This window comes from Naegleria gruberi (genome assembly GCF_000004985.1).
Source record: "Naegleria gruberi genomic scaffold NAEGRscaffold_73, whole genome shotgun sequence".
In the NCBI taxonomy this organism is placed as follows: domain Eukaryota; phylum Heterolobosea; class Eutetramitea; order Acrasida; family Naegleriidae; genus Naegleria; species Naegleria gruberi.
In genome coordinates this window covers 1-19397 of record NW_003163254.1, presented here as the reverse complement: position 1 = coordinate 19397, position 19397 = coordinate 1, and the positions used below count along the sequence as shown (strand labels likewise).

At 33.8% G+C, this 19397-nt stretch overlaps 8 protein-coding genes and 1 pseudogene across 9 annotated transcripts; 1 reads left to right on the top strand and 8 right to left on the bottom strand.

Moving 5' to 3' along the window:
- Positions 1-52: 52 nt before the first annotated feature.
- On the top strand, positions 53-123 carry NAEGRDRAFT_t737 (annotated as a pseudogene). The gene has a single exon. The product of its transcript is annotated as a tRNA-OTHER (tRNA).
- A 424-nt stretch (positions 124-547) lies between these two features.
- NAEGRDRAFT_53633 (uncharacterized protein) lies at positions 548-2083 on the bottom strand (the record flags this gene model as incomplete). The annotated part of the gene is made up of 1 exon (XM_002670198.1): positions 548-2083. The coding sequence occupies one exon, from the start codon at positions 2081-2083 to the stop codon at positions 548-550; it is 1536 nt and encodes a 511-aa protein (XP_002670244.1).
- A 422-nt stretch (positions 2084-2505) lies between these two features.
- Positions 2506-8609, bottom strand: NAEGRDRAFT_74706 (uncharacterized protein; the record flags this gene model as incomplete). The annotated part of the gene is made up of 2 exons (XM_002670197.1): positions 2506-5488; positions 5581-8609. The coding sequence occupies 2 exons, from the start codon at positions 8607-8609 to the stop codon at positions 2506-2508; spliced, it is 6012 nt and encodes a 2003-aa protein (XP_002670243.1).
- Positions 8610-9388: 779 nt separating this feature from the next.
- Positions 9389-11050, bottom strand: NAEGRDRAFT_74705 (uncharacterized protein; the record flags this gene model as incomplete). The annotated part of the gene is made up of 1 exon (XM_002670196.1): positions 9389-11050. The coding sequence occupies one exon, from the start codon at positions 11048-11050 to the stop codon at positions 9389-9391; it is 1662 nt and encodes a 553-aa protein (XP_002670242.1).
- Positions 11051-11390: 340 nt separating this feature from the next.
- On the bottom strand, positions 11391-12020 carry NAEGRDRAFT_74704 (ras family small GTPase; the record flags this gene model as incomplete). The annotated part of the gene is made up of 1 exon (XM_002670195.1): positions 11391-12020. One exon carries the CDS (start codon positions 12018-12020, stop codon positions 11391-11393), a length of 630 nt encoding a protein of 209 aa, XP_002670241.1.
- A 419-nt stretch (positions 12021-12439) lies between these two features.
- On the bottom strand, positions 12440-13063 carry NAEGRDRAFT_74703 (uncharacterized protein; the record flags this gene model as incomplete). Its single annotated transcript, XM_002670194.1, has 1 exon — positions 12440-13063. One exon carries the CDS (start codon positions 13061-13063, stop codon positions 12440-12442), a length of 624 nt encoding a protein of 207 aa, XP_002670240.1.
- Positions 13064-13566: 503 nt separating this feature from the next.
- Positions 13567-14646, bottom strand: NAEGRDRAFT_53630 (uncharacterized protein; the record flags this gene model as incomplete). The annotated part of the gene is made up of 1 exon (XM_002670193.1): positions 13567-14646. One exon carries the CDS (start codon positions 14644-14646, stop codon positions 13567-13569), a length of 1080 nt encoding a protein of 359 aa, XP_002670239.1.
- A 654-nt stretch (positions 14647-15300) lies between these two features.
- On the bottom strand, positions 15301-16266 carry NAEGRDRAFT_74701 (uncharacterized protein; the record flags this gene model as incomplete). The annotated part of the gene is made up of 1 exon (XM_002670192.1): positions 15301-16266. One exon carries the CDS (start codon positions 16264-16266, stop codon positions 15301-15303), a length of 966 nt encoding a protein of 321 aa, XP_002670238.1.
- Positions 16267-16558: 292 nt separating this feature from the next.
- NAEGRDRAFT_74700 (uncharacterized protein) lies at positions 16559-19124 on the bottom strand (the record flags this gene model as incomplete). The annotated part of the gene is made up of 3 exons (XM_002670191.1): positions 16559-16830; positions 16880-18713; positions 18822-19124. The coding sequence occupies 3 exons, from the start codon at positions 19122-19124 to the stop codon at positions 16559-16561; spliced, it is 2409 nt and encodes an 802-aa protein (XP_002670237.1).
- Positions 19125-19397: the final 273 nt, after the last annotated feature.

Here is a 19397-nt window from a genome sequence, read left to right as displayed (position 1 = left end):
TATCAGGTTTCTGGTTGTGTGAAATGATAGAGCCTTAGAACCTTAATAAGAAGCGTCGATGGTTTAGTGGTAGAATACGGCGTTGCCATCGCCGTGACCCGGGTTCAATTGTATGTTTGAATGTTCCATATATAGTAAACCGTCTCCCGTTACCCAATTTCATTTTTTTTTATTTTTTAAAAAAATTTAAATGCGTAGACCAGTTGATAACTCACATACAACATTCCCAAAAAGGAAAAGCGACTCCCGGTATCAAATAATTAATATTAAATACATTTATTGTTGTTGTTGTTGTTGAATAGTACCTTCCAAATATGGTGAATCGACTCACGGGTACCCTACTTAAACACATTTACACGTTGTTTCATTATTCAATATTGTAAACTATTTAAATATTAAATATAATATTCCTAAAAAGGAAGTTCAATTCCCGGTCGACGCATTCAGAAATTACTTTTTATTTTATTGTTGCTTCACTCAAATGTAATTCTAGTACTTCTGGAAATTCAATTAAATTGATAGAAAAACACAATTAATATTATGATGTTTATCTATTGTTTGGTGGAAATTGATCATCCATTGCTGGTTCAAATCCAAAATAATTACAAAACTCTTCCTCAGTAGTAATTCTGTCACAAATTGGTTTTTCTTGATCTGTTGTTTTGAGTAAATTCCTGGATTTTCCAAAGGTTGATAAGAAATTCCTCATCTCTGAGTAAATGTTAGAAGGTGGATCAAATAGTGAACTCAAACTTCCAGGAGAGGAAGTCAACCCATCCAACTGAATGTTCGATTGACACATGTTAGCTCTATTATTCAAGAATGTATTCACTTCATTATAAATAGTGGTGATATATCTGTATCTCTTTGAAAGTTGTTTGAGTGTTTCCAAATCTCTATTCAGCACTGAATAGTAATCCACAACTTCAGTCGAATTTTCAAACATTTCATTATTCAATACGAGTGTGGTCTGTAAATTTACTCTTTCTCCTCGATCAATCATTTTACAAACTTCAAAGTTTACCTTAATGGATGACAGAACAAATGACATGACATATGGAGTCATGTAAATGAAGAGATTATTCTCTGATAATTTGCTCACTTTCAATGCATAGAATTCCAATAATCTAGTATTTGCGTACAATTTAGAATTATCAATCTTACTGGCATGCAATATCAGTCGTATAATATTCAATCCATTGAAGAAGACTTCCTTGGTGACTTCCATTAATTTCTTTGAAACATCTGTCAACTTGTTCTCATATATGGCGGCAAGGACTGAGAAAATCTCCAAATTATTAATTCTATTCTCAATGGTAGGACTCAAATTATTATTCCAAAATTCAATTTCATAACTTGGATGAAAAACGTGCATTGATGAGAGGAGTCCAAAGATTTTCGTGAGAATTGGAACGTCAGGTATTGGATAGGAATCACAGCATGCCAAAGACGTTATGGGAGTAACAATTTTCATTGAAGTTATGCAAAATTCAATGTTAAATTTAGGAATTAGTTCATATTCGAATAATTGTGAGGTCAGTTTCATTCTATCAATAAAATTTTCCACCAAAGCAATGTAACCTCTGGCCATCTCAATATCTCCTTCAGCTGAATAATATGTGGCCATATTCAAAAAAGTGCAAGCCACAAATGGATTTGAAAAATCATCATACAAATGCATGACAACCTTTTTACATTTTCTGGCAGTTTGTTCAGCCAAATCAGGGAATCCAAATATCTGTTCACAAATAGTTTGGATAGAAAGTAATAGAGCTAGTTGATCTCTTCGATTCTTATTTAATTCTTCCATATTGCATTGTAACAATTTGTAATATTCTTCAGGTTTAAAACAAGGAATTCCCATACTGGTAACGTAAATGTAAACTTCAATGGTTTTACCATTCACAGAGTGTTTGATAAGCTGATGATCATCGGAATATTCCGAAAGTGATTGATTTGAACTGTCATTTCCACTACTATTTGCATCGGTTTGAATTTGTTGATTTTCAGATCTTCTTCTCCTATCCACTGTATCATAATGACATTCAAGATTTTTCTTTGAACATCGGGAGCATTTCCCCATTTTCCTATCCTATTATTCAGTATATTAATTCCGATGATGAGATGATGATGAATACTTACACACTTTAAAAGTTGCATGTTTCAATAATAATAATGGCAATGGATTACTTACTTTTTTATGTGCTTTTTTGCAGGCCTTGCAAGCAATGGGACTCAGCTCTGCGTTGCAGTCATTGGGGTGGGATTTTCCTGATTGACGAGATGAGGTTTTTGGCATGTTTTTTTGTTGTTGAAAATTTCAATGGAGACGATGAAGAGAGGACTTGTCGGATTTTATGCCCGACATGTAAATCCGCGCTTTATCGGCATTCGCGTATTTCATTCACACCAACGAATAATTGCTAATCAAATAGATCGGATCTTTTTTTTAATTAATGTTAAATTGAAAATCTTATTTATTGACAGTTGATTGTAAAATAATTATTAAACAACGACATTAGGATTTTCCTTAGAAACTGCTGGATTGTTTGCCTTTCCACTATTTGGCTTAATCTTGAATTTCCAAAATAAGAAAGCACCAACAACACAGACAACCAATGCCGTGATATAAAATAATGGAACAATTAAGCCAAAGAAAATGCCCAACCCAACACCAACACCGTTATCATAAATGTAAACTCCAATAGCATTGTTGGAAGTTGTTGAGGATGTTTGTTGAACATTTCTGGAGGTGGTTTTCAATTTCATGACAGATGTCAGTAAGCATGAACAGTTTGCCATTAAAATTTTTTCAGAACTAATTTCAGGAACTAATGCTTCAAAAGTGTCGACAAGAGAACAAGAATAATCCCTTGTCCATGTATCTGTATCATAAACCATAACACATTCGAAACTCTTTCCACCAAAACTATTGGAAGGTTTAGAAGAGAGTGGAACTGAAATAAAAACTCTATTCTTATCTGGAAGAGTTTCGGCACCAGTCATTGAAAATTGGGAAAGATAATCACTTGTTACATCCCCAGTTGATTGTAAAGTAGACGGAACTGGTTTCTTAATAATGGCATGGTTTACAATAACTTCTTGAATGCTAGACATTGGAGATAATGTTGGATAAACATTTTGAGAATTAAGTGTAATCCATCTATTACTATTCGAATCAGTAATTGAAAGATAAGAAATGGATTCTTGTCTAATTGATTTGGCATAAACAATTGGTGATAAACTTTGAGTGGAGCTACCGAATAATTCTTTCTGAGTGATTTCACCAGTAATTTGAGCAGTTGTGTAGAGAATGTAACTCGATGGAGCAGAGTAAGAGGAGAATGGTATATCAGCAACTTGTACGGTAAATATATTCAAATTTGTAAGAATGATACCCAGGGATTTGGTGGAACGCTTTGTCCATAGAGATGGATTCTTTTTAACATTGGACACAGCGTTGTCCATGAAGGAATATAAGAATTTGACAGTTGAACTAAAAGTACTCAATTTCATAAGGTATGGGTTGCTCAAACAGGCAACACTATGTAATAATAAATTAAGAGAATCAGCATTGGCAAATCCATAACTATTTCCATAAGAGGTAGCCTTATTCAATGCAGTTTCGTATAATGAAACCATTTGTTTTTCATCCATTTGTGGTTTCTTTAGAGGATAGTAATAAAAGAAAGCAGAATATTGTAATGGCATAACTGATGAAATTATTCCAACCCCATTTACAAAAGTATTAATATTACTGGTTTGAGTAAAGATTGATGCTGAGTATTCGGCAGTAGCTATCTTTCTCTTGTCAATACCACCTGAAGAAGAGACAGATGCCAAATACAGAGTTCCTTCCATTGGTACAGTGAATGTGAGCGGGAAACTTGTTGAGCGTGTCAAAAAGAAATCATCAAGATAAATTGCATAATATGAAACACCAGTACCAGTGGAACATGAAATGGAGACAGTTTCTAGAAGGTTATAAACTGATCTAATGGTTGAGCAACCACTTGGATAGGCAGGTGCTGGATCTGAATTAATAAGTAAAGTGGAAGAATCAACTGAGCTGTCCAATCTCAATGTGTTACCAACACTGGAGAAAGAAAATACCCTACCACCAGATTTCTCAATCGCCCCAGATACATAGACGAACGGAATAGTGTTCAAACGATTGATTAGTGTTCCTTCATAAATTGTATATTTTGTATCTGATTGGTTTGAGACAGTCAATTTGACAGGACAATTAGATGAGCTCATAATTACTTCAATTTGATATTCAGTTTGTGAACTAGTGAATGGTAAATTGACGCCTACCAAATTCTTAATTCGGAAAGATAAAATCTTGCATTCATCATTGAAAGAATTTGAATTAATCAAAGAAACTTTGTAATTAGTGAATGATACATCACTTGACAATATTTCATTAGTTCTGAAACATCTCACTCCAATATCTAGAGTTTTACTTCCCAATCCAAAAATAGATAAATCGTAGGTTGTACTTGATGAAGATGCTGTAGAGAATGACACTTCCTTGCTTCTGTTTTGAGGCGGTTGACAATTATAACATTGAAGCTCGTATCTGTGTGTTCCACTTCCGTATTCAGAAGCATCAGTACATGATAACACAGTACTGGTTGATCTAGAGTCAATAAAAACTGTAGGATTCATAGTGAAAGCTGCGATTTCATAAGTAAATGTGAAATCAATTTGGAAATAATTAGTGGAGGTTTGATAGAATCTTACTGAAGTTGTTCTAGGTGCACTAAACAGAGAATTTTTAAGAGCAAATTGTTGATCTTGATAAGAAACTTGAAGGGCATCACTAGATGGAATCATAACCAAAATATAAGGCGATGCAAGTTGACTGGCACATGGATTTGAAATGAATGAGGATGGTTTCACATAGTTGAGCACATTATTCTTGATTCGTAGTCTTGTTGAATATGCTGATCCATGTGGCAACATTGATTTAGAACTGATAGGGAAATTAAAAGAGAAAAGTTTCTTTTTTCCGAAATAAGTTTCGAACATAACTTCAAGAGTCAAGGAAGAAAATTCTGATGAAAAGATTGCTGGAATGGTAAGGTACAGTTGATTCTTAGCACTTGTAGTTTCCACACCGTATGAATCTGAACCAACAATTGTCCAATTAATAGATCTATAAGTTTCTCTCTTCTCATATTGAGACCATTTTGTAATTTTGAAAGTAGTCGAGAAGCATTTGTGAACTGCAGCTTCATCTTGTCCACTACCACCAGTATCGATTGCAAGTTCAACGACTGGATCAGTATAAACCAATTGGGAATCATCATAAACCATTGGAACAAACACAGGTGTCTCACTTTCCAAACAGAAAACATTGAATTCAAATACATCTCCTGGAATGAATGTTGGATTACTGCTATAAATTATAGTGAATCTATATTGATAGTTTCCATTAGAATCTGCAAAAGTGGAAAGTAATTTTGGTCTACAAAGTCCAATTCTACATATTTAGTGATAGATGCAGGGGACAGTATATTATCACAACTAATTGTAGTTTGACTGTTGGTTGCAAAATATTTTGGAGAGAAGAACTCGATTTCTACTGAAGTGGTGGATGTCATGAGTGCTCTTCTATTGGGGATGCTATTAGTACAGCGTTTGCCAAAATAGTTATTGGCACATGTTTCACAATTTGTTCCATTGAAATTATATTTGCATTGGCAATTATTGGATGAAATACAATTACCATTACCTGAGCAAACTGAAGAATTTCCTTTAAAAACATTGAAACAATAGTAATTTTCACACACTTGACCAGAATGTCCTTCAACACAGGAGCAATTATTAGGTGATTGACAAGTACCTCTTCCAGAACAGACACTCGAATCGTTCATTAATTTACCACTACATTGATATAAACTGCAATCATTTGAAAAATAACCTGCCTGACATGTACAATTATTTGGTGAACCACATTGACCATGTGAAGAACAGACATTATTATCATTATATACTACTCCATGGCAATCATAGAGTTGACATTCATTTCCATAGTATGGTAGAGTGCATTTACATTGATTAATACCAATACATTTACCACGAGTATTACAGACATTTGAGGAATTTCTTTCAATTCCAAAACAAGAGAATTCTTCACAATATTGACCCAAATAATTTGGTTCACATGCACATTTTTCCGGAGCTGTACAAATGCCATGTCCAGTACATACATCTGAATGATTTGAAAGTAAGAAATTACAAATAGGGAGTTGGCATTGTAAACCTCCATATTTGGTATAATCATAGCATTGACAATTGTTTGGAGATTGGCATTGTCCATTAGCACTACAAGCATATGAAGTGTTTGTTTGTTGAATTCCATAACAATCCCAATATTGACATCTTTCGCCATAAAACCCAGGTTTACAGTCACACAAATCACTCTTACAAGTACCAGTGCCACACAACAATGGATCTGCCAATGAGCTATTATTGTTACAATAATTAACATCAATACAGGCATGACCGCTGTATCCAAGATTACAGGCACAACTGTTTGGACCTGAACATGAGCCCTTTCCTGAACAAACAACTCCTGTGGCAGTGGCATCTTGACCATAGCATTGAGTTCTTTCACACGTAGAACCTTCAAAACCTGACTTACAATCACAATAAAGTGGATAACCGTTGGCTCTATCTCCTAAAAATGCTGTAATTGAATCAACATGAGTTCCTGACTTGATAGACCACGCAATAACAGTCTTATCATTATCCAGAATGTAATTGTAGTTACTTGACGACCTCTTTTGTCCAAATGTAAATTGTTGTCTGTCTGTCTTGATTCTGATATAACCAACGTTGGTTATAAATGTTCCTCTATCAACACTCATCTCTAGTTCTGTAATGTACTCATCTGGATCAAAGATAATGGTTTTTGTGGTTCCCTCTGTTGTTCCTGCTTTAAAACCTTCACCAACAAAATAATTAAAAACAATTCCTTTCACTGTTCCTTCACCATAACAAGCAATAGATTTGACTTTCTGATCTGTTGAAAATGAATGATCACCTCCAGAACCACCAACGAAATATGATGTTGATAGCTTTGAAACCGTGCCCAAACATGGTTGGAATGTGTTCAAGTTGACTTGATTGTTATCTTGATAAACAACTGGAATAGTTGGGAAAGTATAAACATAAGAATCACTTCTGAACATATTTGGAATGAACAGCTTGCTAACAGTAGAGAAAGTGACAATAGGTTGTGCCCAGTAAACTGATCCAGAACTTGCTGTATGTTTCACTAGAAGAACATTTGGAGAAACAAAGGTTGACTTTCTAGAATCACTGTCATAGATGGTAATTTGGGGAGTGGACAAAGATTTGATAATGGTATATGGATTACCAGCGGCATCGATTGCAATTGATGCAACTTGAACAGTATCAAGGTTAGATATTGGTACAAATAATTTAACATAGTCAATTGAGAGTTTAAACATGTTAAATTGAATGAGGTAGATACCAGGATTTACCATTTCTTGATTGATAATACAATTATCAGAACAAGCTAGTGCTAAAACCATTTCTCCAGCTTGATTAATAGTTGCTTTGACATTTGTAATATCAATAGTTAAACTATAACTCAACGTCTTTGCAAATCTGACCTTTTGCCCATTCTTTGACAAACCAACAAGGAAGATATTAGCCATATTAACTTGGGATGATATTTTACCAAAATTTTTCAAAACTACACTTCCCTTCACAGATAAAACAATCAGAACATTATCATCAACTCCATAAGAGGAATGAATGGAAATAACTTGACATGCCTCTTCACTTGATGGATCTTCACACAAAACGGATGACCATCTTAAATTACCATCAACGTTGGAGAATTCAGAAATTACCACATTGCTAACATCATTGTTTGGAAGAGTAACTGTGATACCATCCATAGAAATAACACCACTACCATATTTCTTAACTTTTTGTGCAATGATAACATTGTCGCTAGCATCAGAAGTCATTGAAAGAATGGTGGAGCCATTGTAAACATCGAGTGATTTGACAAAACGAACAATACCTGAGGAAGAATCTAACGAAACAAAGAACGAAAGATTTCTTCCGTCCAATTCTCTCGTATTGGATCCACTTACAGCGTTAAAGATACACAAATCAGATGGATTGGTTACATTTTCAATAGTACCGCCAATGTTAACTTGAGAAGTAGTAGCAACAATATTGCTAAAGAAAGTATTTCCTGAACCACATGTCAACTTTTCCCAAGCAAGAACACCCTTATCAGCTGAGTACTTTGAAATAATACCCTTGTTCAATGTAGCAGTTGCCAAGTTGTTTGTCTTAAAGGAGTTGAAAGCGTTTTGGATGACATAAATATTTGCAGACAAGTCAGCCGCCATTCCCATCAAAGGACCTGTTGATGTTGCTAGAGTACCTGAATAATCTTTGCTAGATTTTTGAGTACAACCAGCTGGTAATGTACTCAAATCTGCACATGCTTTTGGTCCTCTGCCTTCGCTGACACTTGCAAAGCAGAGAACGAAAGTGACTGACAGCACCAAAATTAAAAGCTCTTCTGGAATTTTAGAATTTGTGAAGGTCATACCAAACTTACTTATCATGTATTGCGACCAAGAATCGGTATGTTTTCTACATTGGTATTCATGGAAAGAGTGTTACTGAATTTGTTTTTAACATTTGGTCAAGCAACAGTAAGTTGATACAATTTGCAATATTTTGAGGATGAATATTATTGTAATTAGAGTTTATTCACCTTAATGATTGAACTCAACAAGCCAAGGCTCTCAAAGGAACCTACACATACTTTAGACTTGAACTTCCTCACCTCTTGACAATCTTTCTATTTCAGTCACTCCAGTTGATGGAGATTCTAATTTTTTTGTTTCTTCACAAACACAACACAAATGAATCCAAGTCTTGTTTATTGGATTGGTGTTCATGCTCACCTAAATGATGTTCACTTTACCATTGTTGCTAGACAATCCCAAACTTTAGTTCGTCTTCCTGAAGGACATGCTGATTAAAGCTGATCAAATGGAATATTATGTTTACAATAATCTTCAATTCCAACGTCTTTTGATAGGTCTTTTTCCTTTAAATTCAAGAGGTGATCTAGGTCTTTACATCAAATTCCGTTCCGTTCCAACTTTGACTAATTATGATTATTCCAAAAGATCTATGGGTAATGTTGCTTTGGAAATTGAAAAGAAGTCATCTAACTTGGGTTATTATTTTATTGGTGTTCATGGTTATTCCAGAGATACCAAATATAGAATTCTTGTCACCACAGACGCTAACAAACCATCTAATATTAAAGTTGGGTTCTAATAAAAAACTTACTTTCAATAAACCATAATGTAACTTATTCAAGGAGTTTGATCAATGTTTCCAATTTTGTGTGCTTTGGTTTTTCATTTAACTGCTTTAGCAAAGGAACAAAAAGTTGTAAAGCGTGGTGTTTGGCAAATTTTGAGTTTCCACATTTGTTGCATTTAGCTCCATTCTCGTAACATCGTTGGCATAAATCAAAATCACATGATAAATTAGCACATTCATAGTTAAATCCATTAAAATCTTCCACAAAACATTCATTGCAACAACAGCTTGAATTTACCTTACTGAGAAATCTGTCATCGAATTGAGTGCCTAATTTTCCCAAAAATTGCCTACTTTTTTCCAAATCTAGTTCACAATCATGTAATCCAAAGTAGTGCATAATTCCAAAGAGAATGGTACATGAATGATCTCCTTGATCACACGCCTCTTTAAGCCAAAACATGGCTCGATCTATATCTTGCTCAACACCTTCCCCTGAAGAAAACATGCAACCTACCCTTTTTTGAGCGAGTGGTTCGTCAGCATTAGCAGCATTGAGAAACCAATTGAATGACTTTTCCAAATCTCTTTCTGTCCCAGTGCCATGATAATATTTAACACCCAAATTGTACTGCGAGGAAGAGTCTCCCCGCATGGCAGCTCTTAAGGTAAGCTCTGTTGATTTTTCTTCATTCACTTCTACTCCCTGTCCTATACCATACATGTGACCGATAACACAAATGGCATTGAGATCGCCATGTTCCTCAGCTTTCAAAAACCAGTGGAGTGCCTTCTCATAATCCATCTTCACACCAGTGCCCTCTCTATAATAAAACCCCAAATTATAGAACGCTTTAGTATTACCTTGTTCTGCAGCTGTCAATAGCCACTTGAAAGATAACTCATTTTCTCCTCTATTTCCATATAATTCAGAAAGATATATCTGAGCATTGGAATCTCCAAATTCTGCTGCCTTTTTTAACCATATCAGAGCTTCTTCTTGATTATCTTTTACTTTTAAAAGACCATACTCAATCTGTGATTGTACATAACCAAGATTTGCTGATTTCCTCAAATATTCCTCTGACAATTCTGCGCAATCAACATTCTCAAAATATCCAGCAAGAAAGTAATACCAAAACAAATTTCCAGTTGATTCCACAGTATCCTCAACACATTTAATTAGCAAATCTGGATTCATTGTTATAAAACTATCAAATGAAATCTTTTTGATAGTTTTTGCAAATTTGCTCTTCACCAAGGAGCTCACAGCTTTAAACTTTAGTTTTGACTTGTTCAATTCCAATTCTTCCAAATTAGTCAAATATTCGCTCCCTCCAATCATTGCAACATATCGTTGTGGCAATTGATTATTATTCAAATTTAAATAAACTAAATTTCTCATCATTGGACAATCACATAATTTTACCAAATCCAATCTCTTGATCCTTCTTATTGAATAATCGAGTCGGAATTGGAGAGAACCATTCGAACAGATTTCATACCATTCTTTGGATATTCTACAAGTGGAGGCAATAATATATTGGTCCGGTATGAAATTTAATATTAATTTAATTAATTCGTCGGGAAGTTCTTGGAATTTGGTTTTAATATTTGATGATAATTTAATTTCCTTGATCGGAGGAGGTTGAGCAACAATGGAAATCTCATCATCCTCATAAAGAGTTTCCAGTGTTCGTTTTGACATTTTTTTTAATTGTTACAATAATTTAATTAAATAGTTTACAAAATAGTATCATTTCCATTCTGAAAAAGCCAATTACAAACCAAGTAGAACACCAGTGCAGAGAGAATTGGAATAACAAATCTTGTGTTTTCCCTCAAAATCTTTCAAACTTTCAAAGTACAAATCCAACTTTTGAATACGATCCTTAGGATAGATAGCTTCATGATAATACATTCTTCAAAGATTCTGGACTATAGCCAATGCAACGTTTCGAATATTATTGACCATTCAAGAAATTGACAAGTTTTACAAAACGCATTTTGGAATGTCCTTTCAAATTCTATGTTAAGCCTGGAAAGATTTACATTAGAGAACATTTCTTGTGTCTTGAATGTTCTGAGATTGATTTCTTTTGACTATTTTCGAGAGTAATATTCTGCAAAAGCGTGAAATCATCGACAATATCATAGTATTGCCTTCTTCTGGCTAGATCCATAAATATTTCATCAATATTTTGCCTTTGCTTTGCACTACATTCCATAATTTTCCAATTCGTCAATGAAAATTCATTCACTATTTTCCTAATTTCAGAACTAAATTCCTCTGTGGCTAGTTTTTTATCTGAATCGTTCAATAAATCAATCTTGTTCAAGGCAAACACAATAGGCATATCATTCACTTCTCTATCTTGTGCTAAAACTAGATCATTAACTGCAGAGTTGACCTCCACGAGTGTTGGCCTATCTGTAAGATCACAAACAACAATAAATGCATGAGCATAGTGCATGTATTGTTCCTTCATTGGTGAATAATATTCCAAATAAGCTGTATCCAGTATATCAAATATTAACTGTGTGTTATCCACTATTGCTGTTTTCCTATACGAATCTTCTATACTAGGGTCGTATTCAGGATAGAAAATATGTTGACAAAATTGAATAGTGATGGCAGATTTTCCAACACCTCCTCTTCCTAATAACACAATTCTCATATCATGAATATCAACAGGAATTTCATAATATTTAGGTTGTTTCCACAATTTGAATTTCGTATAATGAGCTTGTAAAATAATCCTCCTCAAATCGATTTTTGATTCAATAATTTCCTTTCGTAAATGATCCAATTTTTGATAATTTTTCTTGGGGATGCCGAAATTAATTTCGAATAATTTCCACCAAAATTTGTTAAACGAACTTTGCATCTCCGAATTGTTGATAATATTCCTGTTGATAGATTGGAAGGAAGCAACTATTTTGGCATTTGATGTTTTCAATAAAACATCTGATAGCTCCCAGTCTACAGCAAATGTCAAAATTTGAAGATAAATTTCCGTGGGCAGTGATGAAAAACCAACTTGTGACATTTTTAATTTGTTGATTAATTCAACCATGTTTCAGTTAGTGGGTGTGATTAAACATCAAAATAAAATGGTTGAAATTTGTGTGAATTTGCTGCATTCACAAATAGGATGTCATCATTACTTGGTTCAGTTTTGGTTGACTGACCAGTGTTGTGATCTTTTTCTCTTGAAGCAGCTTGTAACACATCGGATCTTCTCAAAAATTCGTAACCATAAGTTGAGTGGATATGTCCAAATAGATGAATCTTTAGCTTGTGTAAATCCAATAGTTTTGCCAATATTTGCGAGCATCCTCTATTGTAACCAAATTCATTGAAATCTAGAATGAATTTTGGTGGAGAGTGAGTTATGAGAATGTCTACATCTTCTGGAATTTTGGAAAAGATCTTTTCCAATTCCTTATCATTCTTGAAAAAGAATTTATCATCAAAATTTTGTAAATCCTTCACCTTCTCTGGCTGGTTGATCAGTTTTTCAAATTTCAAACACAACCAATCGTACATGTTTGGACACCAAGGTGTTGCATAAAATTTCAATCCACAAACTGTAAATTCCTCATCTTGTAAATAAATACAATTAGTCAATAGCTTTTTTTGAATTTCTTCAAATTGATTAATTTTCATTCTTGATTTCAAACAAACCTTCTTTTGTAAATTTTGCAAATTCAATTTCATGATTACTAAAATTATTCAAATCAAAACTATTAAGCAAAAAGAACCTACCCAGCAATACAATAAATCTGAGAGAAACTAGTCCTTAAATGTCCTAACCATGCATTAAAATTCCTCACTTCTTCCAACGTTCCATGATCAGTCATATCACCACAATGCACCAGAATCATCTTCTTTCCCTCTGGACAAGGTGGAAATTTCAAATAACGATGATATCCATGAGTATCCGATATTACCACAATTCTCAAGTGATGAACATCAACAAAATGTTCAATTTCAATCTTAACAGGTTCTAATGTTTGTAATTCTCTCAACCAGAGAGGTTCCTCCGGTACACTCTGATGAGGAATATATTCATCAATTGTATGATCCGATTCGAATTTTTGATCATGATGATTTGAGTGAGCGCTTTTGTGTGGTTGGTGCATTTTTTAAAGTTGTTTTTAATTTATTTTAGATTTAACAAAAAGAGAATTTTGACCTTAATTAGTGCGATTAAGGATTCTTTATTCTTTCAACTGCTCTCTTAAACACAAAGGAATATTTTCGTTATCAGGTGAAAACCAATATTCCTCAGTATTGTATTCTCTCTTATTTTTCTTTTCCTCATCCACGAATTTAGTGTTCAATCTAAATTTCGAATAGTCTGACTCTTCAATAACAAAGAAAGCTGTTTGAAGACGTTCTGCACATTCCTTCAATTCTTGACTCAATGTTGGATCTCTACTCTCTAAAGAAACCACTGGGCAATAAATGGTTTTGAATGATTGGGGATTAAACGTTTTTTCCCTTAATGCTCTGAAAATAGTATCAGGGACTGAATTGGTTTCTTCTACGCATTCGAATAAGGCATTCCATAACCAGAATTCTTTGTTATCCCTAATCCCTTTTGGAAATCTTTCAAAGATGCTAAATCTGTTGTGACCATTTCTCTTATAATATGATTGTTTTTTCCGTAAGTTTGCAACAGATTCGAGTTTTCCCTTTGGTGGAGAAAAATTCTTGAAAGAGCATAACTGGATATCTGTAGGATGTTGTGATAGATCTAATTCTAATAGAATATTCCTATACTTTTCAAAGAAATGTTTTACATTTTCCTTCTTTCTGCCTTTGAATAAAAATTGGGAAAATGAATCCCCACCATTGATAGCATCTTTCAAATGTTCTAATTCTTCTCCCTCAAATTGTTTAACACATTTCTGAAGTAACTCCTTCACTTCATCGTCCAGTTCTCTTTTAAATACGTCAAGCTCAAGAATTGTGAAAATAAACATAACCTTTCCAATTGAGGCCTTATTTTGCATGAAGAAGTATTTCCCATTCTTTCTCAACAAGAGACCAGACCCTACAATATATTTGTCTTGTGAATTGTCCACTACTTGAGCTGAATCATTACTAATCCAAGAGCAATCTTGGATGATCTCCAGCTCTGCACCAACATGGATAGCAAAATCATAATCATATTGAACAAGTCTAGAAGTGAACGAAGGATTCTGAGGAAGTGAATGAAGTAAAACATTTCTGGCAGCTGGATATTTATCAACTACAATATATCTTTCCTTGGATTTGAGTTGTGGAGTCTTCATTATTTGATGTTGTTCTTCTACTTTTTTCTTTGATTTGTTTCTATTAATAAGAACGTTGGCTCTGTTTTAAAACAAAAGCAAGCAATCACGTTTGCCAAAGCAAAAGAACGTGAATTCTCAACCCTATTTTTACAATCCTCCTTTGTTGTTGGTGATGAAGTATAAATAACCTCCAACACAGGCAAGAAAACAGGTTTGCGTCTTTACATGATGATGAACGCTGGATTTAACAAAGCACACGAAGGCTCTTATTTTTTATATTAAATATAATTTAAATAATTTATTAATGTTTGGCGGAAAAATGTTGCATATTTGATGCTACCAACCACAAAACAAAATTTATTTAATTTTTGAATGTATTACTTCAAGTCTTGTATCATAATAATAATAATTCAGGATTTTATTAAGGTACCTGATTGTTAAGCGACAACGAATTTTTACTTAAAACCATTATGTGAATCCCATATCCTCCTTAATAGTATTGCTAATGTTAAGCCTGAAAATGTTTCTGAATAGAATACTTCATTTCAATAATTAACAAATTGGAAACAAATGAAATTGTCTTGTTGTTATTACTTTTGGTTGGAAATATTAATCTTAGTAATTCAGAAAAGTAAAAGCCACTCAATAATTGTTCCAAAATCTACAAATGATTTATTGATTACCAACATATCTGTAGTTGGCTGGAACTTGGTGAGTATTTCTGTAACTTGGTCCAGGATACATATCTCTTTGTCTAAAATCAGAAACAAATTGACCACCAGAAGTCAACATTTGCATGTGACCATCAGGATGTCCAGGAATAGCTTGGAAGATTTGGACATCACCAGGTTGCATTGGTCCACTAACCTTTTGATAACCCATCTTTTGTAACCAAGAACCGAAATCCTTAGCAGAACCTGGACGATTAATTGTGTAAGTCTTACCAGTCAAGGCCTTTTCAATGGCATTGGCAGTATACTTGGCACATTTACCTTGAGATTGGCTGTGAGAAGCAGATCTAACATTGCTCATGGCAGATTGGACAACTTGTGAGCTAGGAGCAGTTGAACGAATGTTTTGTTGAGCTGGTTGTTGAGCAGTTGTTGGTTGACGAGTTGGTTGACGAGCTGGTTGATTAGATTGAGTATTAGCACCATATGGTTTGGATTGAGTATTTCTATATTGAGAAAATCTTTGATTACTCATTCCAGGTCTAACACTATTACTTGGCTTTCTTCTATTATTATTAGAACCATTTCTAACATTAGTTCTAGTTGGTCTAGTTGGTCTTCTATTAGTTGGTTGTCTTCTATTATTACTACTAGTTGGTCTTCTAGTGTTTGAAGTTGGTCTTCTTCTATTGTTAGTAGTAGTAGTTGGTCTTCTGTTATAAGAAGTTGGTCTTCTGCTATTACTGGTGGTTGGTCTTCTGTTATAAGAACTGGTTGGTCTTCTATAAGAAGAGGAACTAGTTGGTCTTCTGCTGGAAGAAGAGGAAGAAGAAGATCTTCTTGGAGAGAGATCGGACATGGAGATGAAATCACTCAACATGTCGAAGGTATCCAAGGAAGCGTTGACAGCAACGGCGGATACCAAAGCGATCAAGAGCAAAAGAATAACAGTTTTGACTTGTGACATTTTTTTTAATGATGATGAAAAGTATTTTGGGAATTTGATGAGAGAAATTGCAGATTTTGAAATGGCAATTGATTATTGGAACGAATTATTATAATCGTGTTGATTCGTCCACTTTCGTTTGTGAAAAAATACAAAGTTCTGTAAATCAAAAAAACATTTAGTTGATTCGTCATCAATACTCATTGATAAATAAACTGGTCTGTCACTTCCAAAACATTCGTATATGAAATAATTTCGTAATTATATGAACACACAAATATGGTAATTGAACAATTTTCATTAAATATTTCAATTAATTATTTCGTTGTCGTAATTCAATATCTTCATTGTTATTTGTCAGCACTTCTGAATTTTCATCCTCGTCCACAAGTGAATTGTTATTTTCCAAGAGTCCTCTTCTTTGAATATCTTGTCTTTCCTGTAGTTTTGGAAGAATGAATTGTTTGCGGTTGTTGGATCGTTGAATGAGTAAGACAACCTCAAAGACAATAACCATTAGCATGACCACACTCAGAGATAAAAAGATGCCAGCTGTTTGAACCTTTCCACTTGCAAGGTTGGCCTCTATTTAAGAAATTGATAATGAGAAATTGTGAAATATTGATAAACTTACTTAATGTTACATTGAATTCGACTGGTAAATCAGCAGCATTGTAAATGACAATGGCAATGGTTTGGAATTCATTTCTGATAATTTGAACATCTTGGGCGTCGATAATTTTCTTTGAATCATGTGAAGTGTTGTAAAATTGGAAAGTCTTGTAACCTGTGTAAAAGTAGTGTTCGTGGCTGGATTGAGCTTCTGATCTTGTACTCTTATATCCATTCAATAGACTGTAACCGATTTGTTTCACAGCCAAGAGTTTCAATTCTCTACTCGATAATGCATCAGCTGTTGTTGAAACATTCATGAAAACGAATGGATTTCCATACTTTCCAATACGATTGACTTCCAAGTAAAGATCCAATAGAGAAGTTCTTTCTTGAATGTTAACTTCCAAAACAACAGTATCTCTTCCACTAATATACAAATTATTGAACGAAACAGAATTTGAAAGAATGTTCAATGAATATTTAGCTCTTCCAATTGAACAATTATTGTCATAATAGCCAGGTTGACAGTCGCATTTCTTCTTTTCCAGATTACAAGTTCCCTTCTTGGAGCATAAACTTGGGCATGGATATTGACTATCAGAGTGGCACTTCTTGGTAGCATCTCCACACAAAATATCTCTATCATCAATGAGCATGCTAGTGTCAGCCCTAGTAATGTATCTATTGACCATTTCATATCTAGAGGCAACCATGTCCACATTACCAATCTTATAGTTTCCATTAAAATTTGGATTAATTTCCACACCTTCTTTGTAATTGTTATTATAGAGAACTACTTGAGTCAATCCGCCATATGCTTTGAATCTTCCACCAATCATATCCTGTATGGTAAAGATGCTCGAATTCAAACTATTAAAAGTCAATTGACCTTCCCAGTCCAACATTTGTCTCAAAATTTCATTCACTCCAAAAACGTTACTCACCAAGTTGAATTGTTGACTGAATACCAAAATTCTAACATTGGAAGTATTGTAAGCTGAATTGATAGGTGTATTGGTATTGAGAATGGATGGAAATACATCTTGTGGTACATCCAAATGATACTCCTCATGGAATAAGTCATTCACCTTCTTGGAACAATGAGGAATGGTAACTACGGTTGGAATACTTCCAAAACTTCTCAGAGCTGGTAATAAATCGTTATTGACATAGGTATTCAAAACGGCTTGTCTCTGTTCATATTGTTGAGTAGATTGTTCACGAATATCAAATGGTGAGACGTTTCCAGAATTTTCTAAAAGTCCTGCAATCAAACTGTGACATTCCTTATCATAATTATTGTAATTTCCATTCTCAACATCAGTCAAACATTGTTCATATTTTCTATTCATCTCAACAAACTGTCTGTACATTGTCAATCCAGAAACATATCCAAATTTAGCATAAGATGCATACTGAAGTGATGGTTGTAAGAATGGATCTCCCAAAATAATACTCGAAATCTTGAATTTTGTTGTGAAACTGCCACCAACTGAATTTTCCTTAATGAAATATGGAATCATCTTGGCAGAATATCCAGGAGTATAGAAATTCAAAGTACTTCCCTTCTTATCTGGTGATAAATGAGGGAAAAGAGTAAAGAATCCAATGAGTGCATCTTGTAAATCCTTAACTACATATTTGGTGGCACCTGGAAACACTGTTTTTAATCTCAAACTATTTCCAGGAAACATTAATTTACCATATGATTCAAAATTCGAAACTTCAGTCGAAAATTGACTTAATCCAGTTCCCAAAGGTGAATCAATGTACAAAACATGAGCAAATTGATGAAATGATTTTGAATTGAGCGTCAAAACTTGATTTGCATCGATTTGAAAAACTCCATTTTCCTATTTTCATAATTTATCGTTACAAAAATATTAAAATAATAAATTAATCAAATTATAGTTCGGAAAAGACCAGTTTCGAATAAAAACTTTTCTAATCAAAATACTTACCAAGAATAACATTTCAGCAAAATAACAAGCTGGTCCACGATTCAACATGACTAATAAATCCTTTCTTTCATCATTTATATTCGAATTAGTTTTTGGAAAGTACCAATAGAATAATCGATCTTTTCCACTTCGGATAGGTAGATTTCCAGCATAGGATTTTGGTAGTGGATTAGTATCAGTGGGAGTAAACTTGGGAATGGATGTAATTTCGTTTAGTGTTGGTTTAGTATACTTTTCATCGGCCGCATGTATAAACGAAATTGTGATGATGAATAAAAATACAAAAGCCACCAATCTAAACATTTTTTATGAATTGTTAATGTCAATTCCTTTCTCAATCTCCCATCATCAGCCAAATGTCTGATAATTAATTAATGTACTAATAGAGACTTTCTATTTATTTAACCTCAACAATTAATTATCAAATCATTGAATAATAATGCTCGATCATTTGCATTCCTAACAATTATATTTCCTTGGCTGAATGAAATAATTCAAATGTTTTCAATAATAATTATTAAACATCATCATCACCACAAAATGAACAACCATTTCCACGCATAACCTCCGTATGAC